The sequence below is a fragment of the Lepidochelys kempii genome, chromosome 1, assembly GCF_965140265.1.
Source record: "Lepidochelys kempii isolate rLepKem1 chromosome 1, rLepKem1.hap2, whole genome shotgun sequence".
NCBI lineage: Eukaryota > Metazoa > Chordata > Testudines > Cheloniidae > Lepidochelys > Lepidochelys kempii.
Window position 1 is genome coordinate 11,875,918 of NC_133256.1, and position 11,771 is coordinate 11,887,688.

General features: G+C 48.1%; 1 protein-coding gene across 1 annotated transcript; it reads left to right on the forward strand.

Annotated features, from left to right (window-relative positions):
* The first annotated feature begins 3,990 nt into the window (after positions 1-3,990).
* Positions 3,991-11,363, forward strand: LOC140905627 (uncharacterized). The gene is made up of 3 exons (XM_073329133.1): positions 3,991-4,026; positions 4,269-5,455; positions 11,295-11,363. The coding sequence occupies exons 2-3, from the start codon at positions 4,301-4,303 to the stop codon at positions 11,361-11,363; spliced, it is 1,224 nt and encodes a 407-aa protein (XP_073185234.1). The 5' UTR covers positions 3,991-4,026; positions 4,269-4,300.
* Positions 11,364-11,771: the final 408 nt, after the last annotated feature.

An 11,771-nucleotide genomic window follows, 5' to 3' on the forward strand; every position in this document is an offset into this window, starting at 1 on the left:
TTGTTTGCCTTAGGGTTTGATAATGCATCCTGCTTTGCACGATACTTCCCTTGGCTCACTTTGTACAGCTGTAGTTTGTTTTATAATGCGTGGGGTTTGTTTTATTTTTTAACATTGATGATATTGAGCATGGCCACAAAGGTCATTGTTTCATCACATCAGTGTTGGAAGATGGTTAATTAGTCATGGTGACAAATGTGCAATTGCTTCTTTAATTCTGATACTGAGAATAGGTCTCACAGGCCAGATTTATACCAGGATAACTCCAGTCGCTGAGTTCAATACAGACACTCGGATATAGCGCAGTGAAAATGGGAGGAGATTCATATCCACTCTGGTTCCTGGTTAGGTAACATGTTAAAGAAGCTGCAGCTGGTCTATAAGCTTGCCCAGGGGGAGGTATTTGAAATAAATCCATTTTGCCACGCACAAGGCATGTAAGTTATGCCATTCGTCTCCTGTTCTGTTCCTAGGATATCTATCATTGCCACAGGCTTCTTTTGTATTTCTGCGGTGTTTGAGTGGTAGTTACACACGGTTTCTGGGATGCCTTTCTTGGGAGAGGGATCTTATTTTGCTGTGTGTTTGTACAGCTACTGTACAGTTTGTACAGCTACTCCCCATCCTGCTATTAGTATTTATTTGTATTACAGTAGCATCTTGAGGGCCCTAACTGAGATTATGGTGTCATTGTGCTGGGCACTGTATAAACACAGTGAGATATGGTTCCTGCCCTGAAGCGCACACATCTTAAATAGACAAGACAGAACGAATGTAAGAGGGGAAACTGAGGCACAGTGACTTGCCCAAGGTCAGCCAGCAGAGCAGTGGCAGATCTGAGAACAGAACCCAGCTTTTCAGCACTCTAGTCCAGTGCCCTAGCCAATAGACACTAGCATCCTCCAAAGAGAAAATCAAAGAGTAAACAAGCACAGGCTGTTGCCTTCAGTAGCCCTGCACATACTTACACACCATCCAGCCCTTTATCTCCAGATTGCTTTCAAGAAAAATGGCAGTGGTTTGTTCTCATTTTAGATCACTAGTGAAATGTTCAACATGGGAAACTGAATTCTCAGAACCCTAAAACACCTGTCACTGTTTCAGTATATCCGTCAGTGGGCGGGATGCTGGGATCTGTCTCAACAGGAACAAACCTGATGAGACAGGCTGTGGCAAAGGAAATTCGCAGCCCAGGCCAAACACAGGAGACATTCCAAGCAGAGGTAAGGTCACTTCTAGTCCATTGTTACAAACATATTTTAATTCCGTCCCCTAGGCACCACCAGCGGGGGAGGGGGAGGGCGGGGACGTGTATTTCTATTTAGATGGGTGAACATTTCCAAGCTTCGGTGCCTAAAACTAGGCATGGGGGACTTCCCTGCTTAGGCATCTGAATAAATGGTTGGACTTTCAGGACACCTGCAGCTCCCACTGCCTGAGGAGAGTGGGGTGTGCAGCTCCTTTGAAAACCGGGCCACTCTTATGTAGGCGCCCAACTTTATTATTACTTGTGTTACAACAATGCCAAGAGGACCGCCAGCAAGATCCGGGCCCCATTGTGCTAGGTGCTGTACAAACACCTAGTGAGAGACACTCCAAGCCTCCATAGTGTTTACAGTCTAATTTGACAAGACAGATAAAGGGTAAGAAGGGAGACAGAGGCACAAAGTGGTGAGGTGAGTTGCACAAGGTCATTTAGCAACTCAATGGCAGAGCTAGGAATAGGTCTCCTGACTCCCAGTCAGTGCTCTGTCTACTAGATAGTGCTGCCAACCCCAGCTTTAGTCACCCACGTTTGAAAATTTTGCCCATTGGACTTTATCATCTCAGTAAAGCTCATTTCTCACATCCTCTTACCTTACCTCTTACAAGCCTGCCAAGATGACAGATTTGGCCCTGATGGTTCATTATTCGTTTAGATTTTATTTAAGACCTTCCCAGTTTCTCTTAGCAAAGTCCCCTTGCTGGTAGCTAGACACAGCGCTGACTGGCTTGGATATTGCGTTGCAGCCCTCTGCGCGAAACGTTCACCATCTTTCATTCTGATCTCAGATGCTGGGGGGAAGACGGACCCTGTGCAGTAGGCAGGGGCCTGTCAAACTTTCCTTCTTAAAGAGTTCAGCACTATGAACGGTTGACACCAGCGGAAGAAGGGGCCTCCACCACCCCCCCAAACACACACATGATTAATGCGCTTGTCTTTTCACAGGCTTCCTCTAGCCACACAGGCACATCCTGATCTGCCTTCTGGATGTGGAGAGCCATTTCCTTTGGTAAGATTTCACGGCTGTTTCCAGGATTTACTTCAGTCCAAAATTAAATCTTCGGAGCTCTGGGGGCCAGGTTGTGTGTGTCATTTCTATCTTTAGGCAACACGGCCTTCCACGATCTGCCCAGCATTGCTCCACCTCTTCCCCTCCTATTTCTGTCCCCCAAAGGGGGGCCTGTCCGAGAGCCCAGTCAAGTCAATGGAAAGTCTCCCCCTGCCTTTGAATCTGCTCCCCTAATACTAGAGTCTAAGAGAGCGGGGGGTGGGGGGGGGGGGGAGTTGAGGAGGGTTTGAAGACATCTGCAGAGGGGCTCTGCTGCTCGTGAGCACGGCCCCAAAGTGCGTGGCACTGTCCTGTTAGGGTGGCGCTGGGCATGGACAGCGTCAGCACAGTCCCTCAGCAGCCTCGGCTTGAGCCCCTGGTGGAGTGAAAGCTACCCTGAGCCCCAGCAGAAATCCTGAGAGCAGGAGGCAGGTTTGCTGCCTGCCTGTTTTGGGTGAGCCCCCCTGGGGCCCAGCAAGCCCAGCTGTGACAGGAGGGGTAACTCCATGTGCCAGCAGGACCGATCTGTCCCTGTCATAAATATAAAGGGAAGGGTAAACCCCTTTGAAATCCCTCCTGGCCAGGGGAAAGCTCCTCTCACCTGTAAAGGGTTAAGAAGCTAAAGGTAACCTCGCTGGTACCTGACCAAAATGACCAATGAGGAGACAAGATACTTTCAAAAGCTGGGAGGAGGGAGAGAAACAAAGGGTCTGTGTCTGTCTGTATGCTGGTTTCTGCCAGGGATAGACCAGGAATGGAGCCTTAGAACTTTTAGTAAGTAATCTAGCTAGGTACGTGTTAGATTATGATTTCTTTAAATGGCTGAGAAAAGAATTGTGCTGAATAGAATAACTATTTCTGTCTGGGTATCTTTTTTGTAACTTAAGGTTTTGCCTAGAGGGGTTCTCTATGTTTTGGAATCTAATTACCCTGTAAGATATCTACCATCCTGATTTTACAGGGGGGATTTCTTTATTTCTATTTACTTCTATTTTTTATTAAAAGTCTTCTTGTAAAAAACTGAATGCTTTTTCATTGTTCTCAGATCCAAGGGTTTGGGTCTGTGGTCACCTATGCAAATTGGTGAGGCTTTTTATCCAACATTTCCCAGGAAAGGGGGGATGCAAGTGTTGGGAGGATTGTTCATTGTTCTTAAGATCCAAGGGTCTGTAGTCACCTAGGCAAATTGGTGAGGCTTTTTACCAAACCTTGTCCAGGAAGTGGGGTGCAAGGTTTTGGGAAGTATTTTGGGGGGAAGGACGCGTCCAAACAGCTCTTCCCCAGTAACCAGTATTAGTTTGGTGGTGGTAGCGGCCAGTCCAAGGACAACGGGTGGAATATTTTGTACCTTGGGGAAGTTTTGACCTAAGCTGGTAAAGATAAGCTTAGGAGGTTTTTCATGCAGGTCCCCACATCTGTACCCTAGAGTTCAGAGTGGGGGAGGAACCTTGGCATAGTGGTGGGATTAACCTGAAATCATTTTGAGATCCAGTTGAGATTTTTTGAACTAGAAATACAGATTTTTAAAAAGGAAATTTTTTTTCCTTTGGAAAGGAAGTCCAGAAAGCAGTTGAAACTGAAAGCAGATTGTTTTTTCTCTGCTTTGTGGCCAAGCAAAGACAAAAGGGGATTATCTTGTAAATTGCAGGTTTTCTTTGCCTGGAGGCAGGGTACTTAACTCCTGCAGGGAAATTCACAGTCTTCCAACCCAGAGGTGTTTTTTTTTTTCTTCCTAAAAGTAAATAGGGGGGGTGTGTTCTACCCATTTGCTTTTTCTTTGGGCTGGGTAAGCAGGTTTCCAAGTAGTTGGAGGTTTTTTGCTTTAATTTGGGCCCAGAGCAGAGACAAGGGAATTCTTTTTCTGTAGGCTGACAGTCACTATCAGCGAATAGGTATTCTATTCCAGCACAGCAAAATTTTACAGCCAAGTTTTGTTTGTTTATTTCTAAACCTCAGGTGTAAAGTTAGTTAAAAACAGAGAGGTTAGAATGACCAAATCCTCAGCTCGACTACAGCTGGAATTAGCCAAATTTCAGGCTGAGGAAAAACAAAGGGAACATGAAAGACAGATAGAACTCATGCGGCTGGAGAAGGAGGTACAGGAGGCTGCCCACAAGAGGGAAATGGAGGCAAGGAAGCATGTGGAGGAGATGGAGAGGATAAAGGCCCAGCAGAATATACCAACAAACCCTAGCAATCCTTCTCCAGGTACCACTTCCCATCCCAGAAAGTTCCCCACCTACAAGGCAGGTGATGATACTGAGGCCTTCTTAGAAAACTTCGAAAGGGCCTGCCTTGGGTACAACATCTCTACTGACCAATACATGGTCGAGCTGAGGCCGCAGCTCAGTGGACCCTTAGCTGAGGTGGCAGCTGAAATGCCTAAAGAACACATGAACAAGTATGAACTGTTTAAATCCAAGGCGAGAGTCAGAATGGGGATAACACCCGAGCAGTCTCGTCGGAGGTTCCGAGCCCTAAGGTGGAAACCAGACATGTCATTTACCCGACATGCCTACCACATTGTGAAACATTGGGATGCCTGGATATCAGGAGCAAGTGTTGAATCTCCAGTAAATTTGCCCTTCCTAATGCAAATGGAACAATTCTTAGAGGGTGTTCCTGAGGAAATAGAAAGATACATCCTAGATGGGAAACCCAAAACTGTAATCGAGGCAGGAGAGATTGGAGCCAGATGGGTGGAGGTGGCAGAGAAGAAGAAAACTGGTCGCAGTTGGAGCGGAGACCAGAAGGGACCACCCCAGACCACACCCTATTACCGGGGGCCGCCCAAAGCCCCACCTACCTCCCAAAGAACCCTCCAGACCCCTTATCGTCCCACCACCCCGTTCTCCAGCAACCCTCCTCGCCCCAGTGACCCGTCAGCTGGACGATGTTTTAAATGTAACGAGCTGGGGCATGTAAAGGCCAACTGCCCCAAGAACCCCAACAGATTACAGTTCGTTGCACCGGAATCACACCAGAGGTCCACAGGCCCAGATACCTCCCAGATACCCTTGGAGCGGAGGGAAACTGTGAGTGTGGGCGGGAAGAAGGTCACCGCGTGGAGGGACACCGGAGCACAAGTGTCAGCTATCCATGCTTCCTTAGTGGACCCCAATTTAATCAACCCAGAGATCCAAGTGACGATTCAACCCTTCAAGTCCAACTCTTTCAATTTGCCTACAGCCAAGTTGCCTGTCCAGTACAAGGGCTGGTCAGGAATATGGACATTTGCAGTCTATGATGATTATCCCATCCCCATGCTGTTGGGGGAAGACTTGGCCAATCATGTGAAGCAGGCCAAGAGGGTGGGAATGGTCACCCGCAGCCAGGCTAAACAAGCCGTGAGGCCTAGCTCTGTTCCGGAAACTTCTATCAGGACCTGGTCAGAGGTGATGGACCCGGACCCCAGGCCAATGTCTGCAACAGCAGTAGTGGATCTAGTCCCAGAGACCCAGATGGAACCAGTCCCAGAACCGGAACCAGCCGAACAACCAACACCAGACCCCGTGTCAGCACTGAATCCAGTACTTGCAACCTCAACACCAGAGGGCCCCACCGAACCTGAACTGGCAGCAGCCGATAACCCTACACAAGAGGCTCAGCCGGAGCCTGAATCCCAACATAGTGCACCAGCGGAGAGCGGTTCACAGTCAACAGAAACAGCTCCATCCCTTATATCGCTTCCAGAGGGACCAAACCTAGGTCCCCAATCCAATGAGGGACTGATGTCTCCAGCATCAAGGGAACAGTTCCAGACCGAACAGGAAGCAGATGAAAGCCTCCAGAGAGCTTGGACGGCGGCACGGAGCAACCCACCGCCTCTCAGCTCTTCTAATCGATCCAGGTTTGTTGTAGAAAGAGGACTTTTATACAAGGAAACTCTTTCTGGTGGACACCAGGAAGACTGGCATCCTCAGAGACAGTTGGTAGTTCCAACTAAATACCAGGCCAAGCTCTTGAGCTTAGCCCATGATCACCCTAGTAGCCATGCTGGGGTGAACAGGACCAAAGACCGTTTGGGGGGGTCATTCCACTGGGAGGGAATGGGCAAGGATGTTTCTACCTATGTCCAGTCTTGTGAGGTGTGCCAAAGAGTGGGAAAACCCCAAGACCAGGTCAAAGCCCCTCTACAACCACTCCCCATCATTGAAGTTCCATTTCAGCGAGTAGCTGTGGATATTCTGGGTCCTTTTCCGAAAAAGACACCCAGAGGAAAGCAGTACATACTGACTTTCATGGATTTTGCCACCCGATGGCCGGAAGTAGTAGCTCTAAGCAACACCAGGGCTAAAAGTGCGTGCCAGGCACTAGCAGACATTTTTGCCAGGGTAGGTTGGCCCTCCGACATCCTCACAGATGCAGGGACTAATTTCCTGGCAGGAACTATGAAAAACCTTTGGGAAGCTCATGGGGTAAATCACTTGGTTGCCACTCCTTACCACCATCAAACAAATGGCATGGTGGAGAAGTTTAATGGAACTTTGGGGGCCATGATATGTAAATTCGTAAATGAGCACTCCAATGATTGGGACCTAGTATTGCAGCAGTTGCTCTTTGCCTACAGAGCTGTACCACATCCCAGTTTAGGGTTTTCCCCATTTGAACTTGTATATGGCCGTGAGGTTAAGGGGCCATTGCAGTTGGTGAAGCAGCAATGGGAGGGATTTACATCTTCTCCAGGAACTAATATTCTGGACTTTGTAACCAACCTACAAAACACCCTCCGAACCTCTTTAGCCCTTGCTAAAGAAAACTTACAGGATGCTCAAAAAGAGCAAAAAGCCTGGTATGATAAACATGCCAGAGAGCGTTCCTTCAAAGTAGGGGACCAGGTCATGGTCTTAAAGGCGCTCCAGGCCCATAAAATGGAAGCATCGTGGGAAGGGCCATTCATGGTCCAGGAGCGCCTGGGAGCTGTTAATTATCTCATAGCATTCCCCACCTCCAACCGAAAGCCTAAGGTGTACCATATTAATTCTCTAAAGCCCTTTTATTCCAGAGAATTAAAGGTTTGTCAGTTTACAGCCCAGGGAGGAGACGACGCTGAGTGGCCTGAAGGTGTCTACTACGAAGGGAAATGTGCTGGTGGTGTGGAAGAGGTGAACCTCTCCATGACCCTTGGGCGTATGCAGCGACAGCAGATCCAGGAGCTGTGCACTAGCTACGCGCCAACGTTCTCAGCCACCCCAGGACTGACTGAACGGGCATACCACTCCATTGACACAGGTAATGCTCACCCAATTAGGGTCCAACCTTACCGGGTGTCTCCTCAAGCTAAAACTGCTATAGAACGGGAGATCCAGGATATGTTACAGATGGGTGTAATCCGCCCCTCTGAAAGTGCATGGGCATCTCCAGTGGTTCTAGTTCCCAAACCAGATGGGGAAATACGTTTTTGCGTGGACTACCGTAAGCTAAATGCTGTAACTCGCCCAGACAACTATCCAATGCCACGCACAGATGAACTATTAGAGAAACTGGGACGGGCCCAGTTCATCTCTACCTTGGACTTAACCAAGGGGTACTGGCAGGTACCGCTAGATGAATCTGCCAAGGAAAGGTCAGCCTTCATCACACATCTCGGGCTGTATGAATTTAATGTACTCCCTTTCGGGCTGCGAAATGCACCCGCCACTTTCCAAAGACTTGTAGATGGTCTCTTAGCGGGATTAGGAGAATATGCAGTCGCCTACCTTGACGACGTGGCCATATTTTCGGATTCCTGGGCAGACCACCTGGAACATCTACAAAAAGTCCTTGAGCGCATAAGGGAGGCAGGACTAACTGTTAAGGCTAAGAAGTGTCAAATAGGCCTAAACAGAGTGACCTACCTTGGACACCAGGTGGGTCAAGGAACTATCAGCCCCCTACAGGCCAAAGTGGATGCTATCCAAAAGTGGCCTGTCCCAAAGTCAAAGAAACAGGTTCAATCCTTCTTAGGCTTGGCCGGTTATTACAGACGATTTGTACTGCACTACAGCCAAATCGCTGCCCCACTGACAGACCTAATCAAAAAGAAACAGCCAAATGCTGTTCAGTGGACCGGAAAGTGTCAGAAGGCCTTTAACAAGCTTAAAGCGACACTCATGTCTGACCCTGTACTAAGGGCCCCAGACTTTGACAAACCGTTCCTAGTAACCACAGATGCGTCCGAGCGTGGTGTGGGAGCAGTTTTAATGCAGAAAGGACCTGATCAAGAATTCCACCCTGTAGTGTTTCTCAGCAAAAAACAGTCTGAGAGGGAAAGCAACTGGTCAGTCACTGAAAAAGAATGTTACGCCATTGTCTATGCTCTGGAAAAGCTACGCCCATATGTTTGGGGACGGCGTTTCCACCTGCAAACCGACCATGCTGCACTGAAGTGGCTTCACACCGTCAAGGAAACTAACAAAAAACTTGTTCGGTGGAGTTTAGCTCTCCAAGATTTTGATTTCGACATCCAACACATCTCAGGAGCTTCTAACAAAGTGGCTGATGCACTCTCCCGTGAAAGTTTCCCAGAATCAACTGGTTAAAATCGTCCTTGAGATGTGGAATATATTGTTAGTCTTTATGTACTTGGTAGTATATTTAGAGATGCATGTGTCTTATTAACTCTGTTTTTCCTAGAGCTCCAGGAAGAAATCCCAGCCAGTGTTTCACCCCAGCTGAGATTTGGGGGGCGTGTCATAAATATAAAGGGAAGGGTAAACCCCTTTGAAATCCCTCCTGGCCAGGGGAAAGCTCCTCTCACCTGTAAAGGGTTAAGAAGCTAAAGGTAACCTCGCTGGCACCTGACCAAAATGACCAATGAGGAGACAAGATACTTTCAAAAGCTGGGAGGAGGGAGAGAAACAAAGGGTCTGTGTCTGTCTGTATGCTGGTTTCTGCCAGGGATAGACCAGGAATGGAGCCTTAGAACTTTTAGTAAGTAATCTAGCTAGGTATGTGTTAGATTATGATTTCTTTAAATGGCTGAGAAAAGAATTGTGCTGAATAGAATAACTATTTCTGTCTGGGTATCTTTTTTGTAACTTAAGGTTTTGCCTAGAGGGGTTCTCTATGTTTTGGAATCTAATTACCCTGTAAGATATCTACCATCCTGATTTTACAGGGGGGATTTCTTTATTTCTATTTACTTCTATTTTTTATTAAAAGTCTTCTTGTAAAAAACTGAATGCTTTTTCATTGTTCTCAGATCCAAGGGTTTGGGTCTGTGGTCACCTATGCAAATTGGTGAGGCTTTTTATCCAACATTTCCCAGGAAAGGGGGGGTGCAAGTGTTGGGAGGATTGTTCGTTGTTCTTAAGATCCAAGGGTCTGTAGTCACCTAGGCAAATTGGTGAGGCTTTTTACCAAACCTTGTTCAGGAAGTGGGGTGCAAGGTTTTGGGAAGTATTTTGGGGGGAAGGACGCGTCCAAACAGCTCTTCCCCAGTAACCAGTATTAGTTTGGTGGTGGTAGCGGCCAGTCCAAGGACAACGGGTGGAATATTTTGTACCTTGGGGAAGTTTTGACCTAAGCTGGTAAAGATAAGCTTAGGAGGTTTTTCATGCAGGTCCCCACATCTGTACCCTAGAGTTCAGAGTGGGGGAGGAACCTTGACAGTCCCTAATAGGAAGGAAGCATGGTTCGGTGATTAGGGCACGAACTTGGGACTCTAGAGTCCTGGGTCCAGTTCCCTTCACTGCCACAGACTTCCTGTGTGATCTGGGCAACTCACTTAGGCCTGGATCCTCAAAGGTATTTAGGCACCTAACTAATTTAGAGCCATTCTTCGTGAAGTCCTATTTCCAATTCCCCAGGGCCATTGTTCTATGTTAGTCTGCTCTAGCCTCTCCAGACTACAAGCCTTCTCCCCGTCTACACAATTTAATTTAGTTCTTTTAGGCCATGTGATAACAAAACACCTACAGGATAAACCTCCAGAGCAAGTACACCCAAAGAATAGCTTGAAAAGTGACTCAAAGCACATTGAATAGGTCACCTGCTCTGAGCTGACATGATCCACTAAAACATTTGCCAAGGTGCAACTGGAGCCCTGCAGGTGAGAGGAATCCTAGCCCTCTCCAAGCACTGGGATAGCTGTCAGTTTGCGAGCAACTTGTGTTGTTTGCTTTGGGCTCTACAGCACCTTAGCTCCTGGGAATACAGCCCCTGAGCTCTGGAATCCAGTGGTTGCCTGTGGGTATAAAAATATAAATACCTCATTCCTATCATCCATAGATCTCAAAGTGCTTTACAAAGGAGATCAATATCATTATCCCCATTTCACAGATGGAGAAACTGAGGCACGGAGCAGTGAAGTGACTTGCCCAAGATCACTCAGCAGGGTAGAGGCAGCACTGGCTAGACCCCAGCTCTCCTGGTCTAGCACTCTATCCACACTGCCAGAGAGGGGAATTTGTTGTGGGTGAACAAAAATGACTGAGCTAGTCTGTGAATCTGAGCTGCCAAAGATTATTACCCCAGTTCTGCTGAAAGCTGTGACTACATTGAAACATGTAGGGGGAACATTCCCTGAAGTGGGATTCAAAGACAGGAAGGGCCTGGTGACAGGAGGAGAAATTGACTTCAGTGGAGTTGCAGCTGCTTGTGCCAGATCTGAATTTGGCCCAGCAGGATTGAGTGGTTCAGAGGAGGAGAGAATTTCAAACAGCTGGGGCTGGAACAACAAAGAGCAACGCCACCCAATATGCCCTCCCCTCACCCTGCAGCATCTCAGGGTATGTCCACACTGCAGTCAGAGGTGCTTAGATGTACCCGAGCTAGCTTCATCATATAATTGCACTGGCTGCGCAAACCCATGCAGGAGCCTGGGCATGTACTTGGGCAGCTAGCTCATGCTGACATCCAGACGGCTGCAACTTCCTGCTATCAGTACCAGAGCTAGCTAGATCAAAGCTGGCTCGGATCTACCTACCTTTGCTCCAATCACACCTCTGACTGCAGTGTAGACATACCTTGAGTTGTCATCTTCTTATCTCCCCAATCCAGACAGCCAAGAACCCTCCTAGCTCCACCCCATGTGACAAGCACATGCTGATCGCCCTCCTCACCTGCTAGAACACTGATGCACTCCCAGCTGCCCTGACCTCCCCCAGCACCATGTGGGACCTGGAAGCCTGCCTGGCCTAGCCCTACAATGCAATTTATGCACTCTCTGATGCGAATCTGTTTTTGCAACATAAAAAGGTGGATTCTTCCTCCCTCCCTGATTAGATGAGGCTCCCCTGCCACGTGCCACCCTCCCAGAGCACAGAGCTAGGTTCCCTGAGCTTTCCCTTGCTTACCTTCCGTTTCCCCCCACTGTTCATTCATACAGCCAGTCAACACGTGAACCCTGGGCTCCCGTGAGCCTGCACCCAGGAATACGCCAGGCACCATCCAGGCACGGTCCCTGCCCCCAAATGTTTAGACTCTCACTAGGACAATTGGAGGATAACCTTAGAGCACTCGACTTTTTCAGGAATT

Bases quoted from the DNA above. Each gene is read 5' to 3' on its own strand.
- LOC140905627 (XM_073329133.1), top strand. From the start codon at position 4,301: ATGACCAAATCCTCAGCTCGACTACAGCTGGAATTAGCCAAATTTCAG. The intron at 5,456-11,294 runs GTGACGATTCAA...TCCCCAATCCAG, and splicing joins TAATCAACCCAGAGATCCAA to ACAGCCAAGAACCCTCCTAG.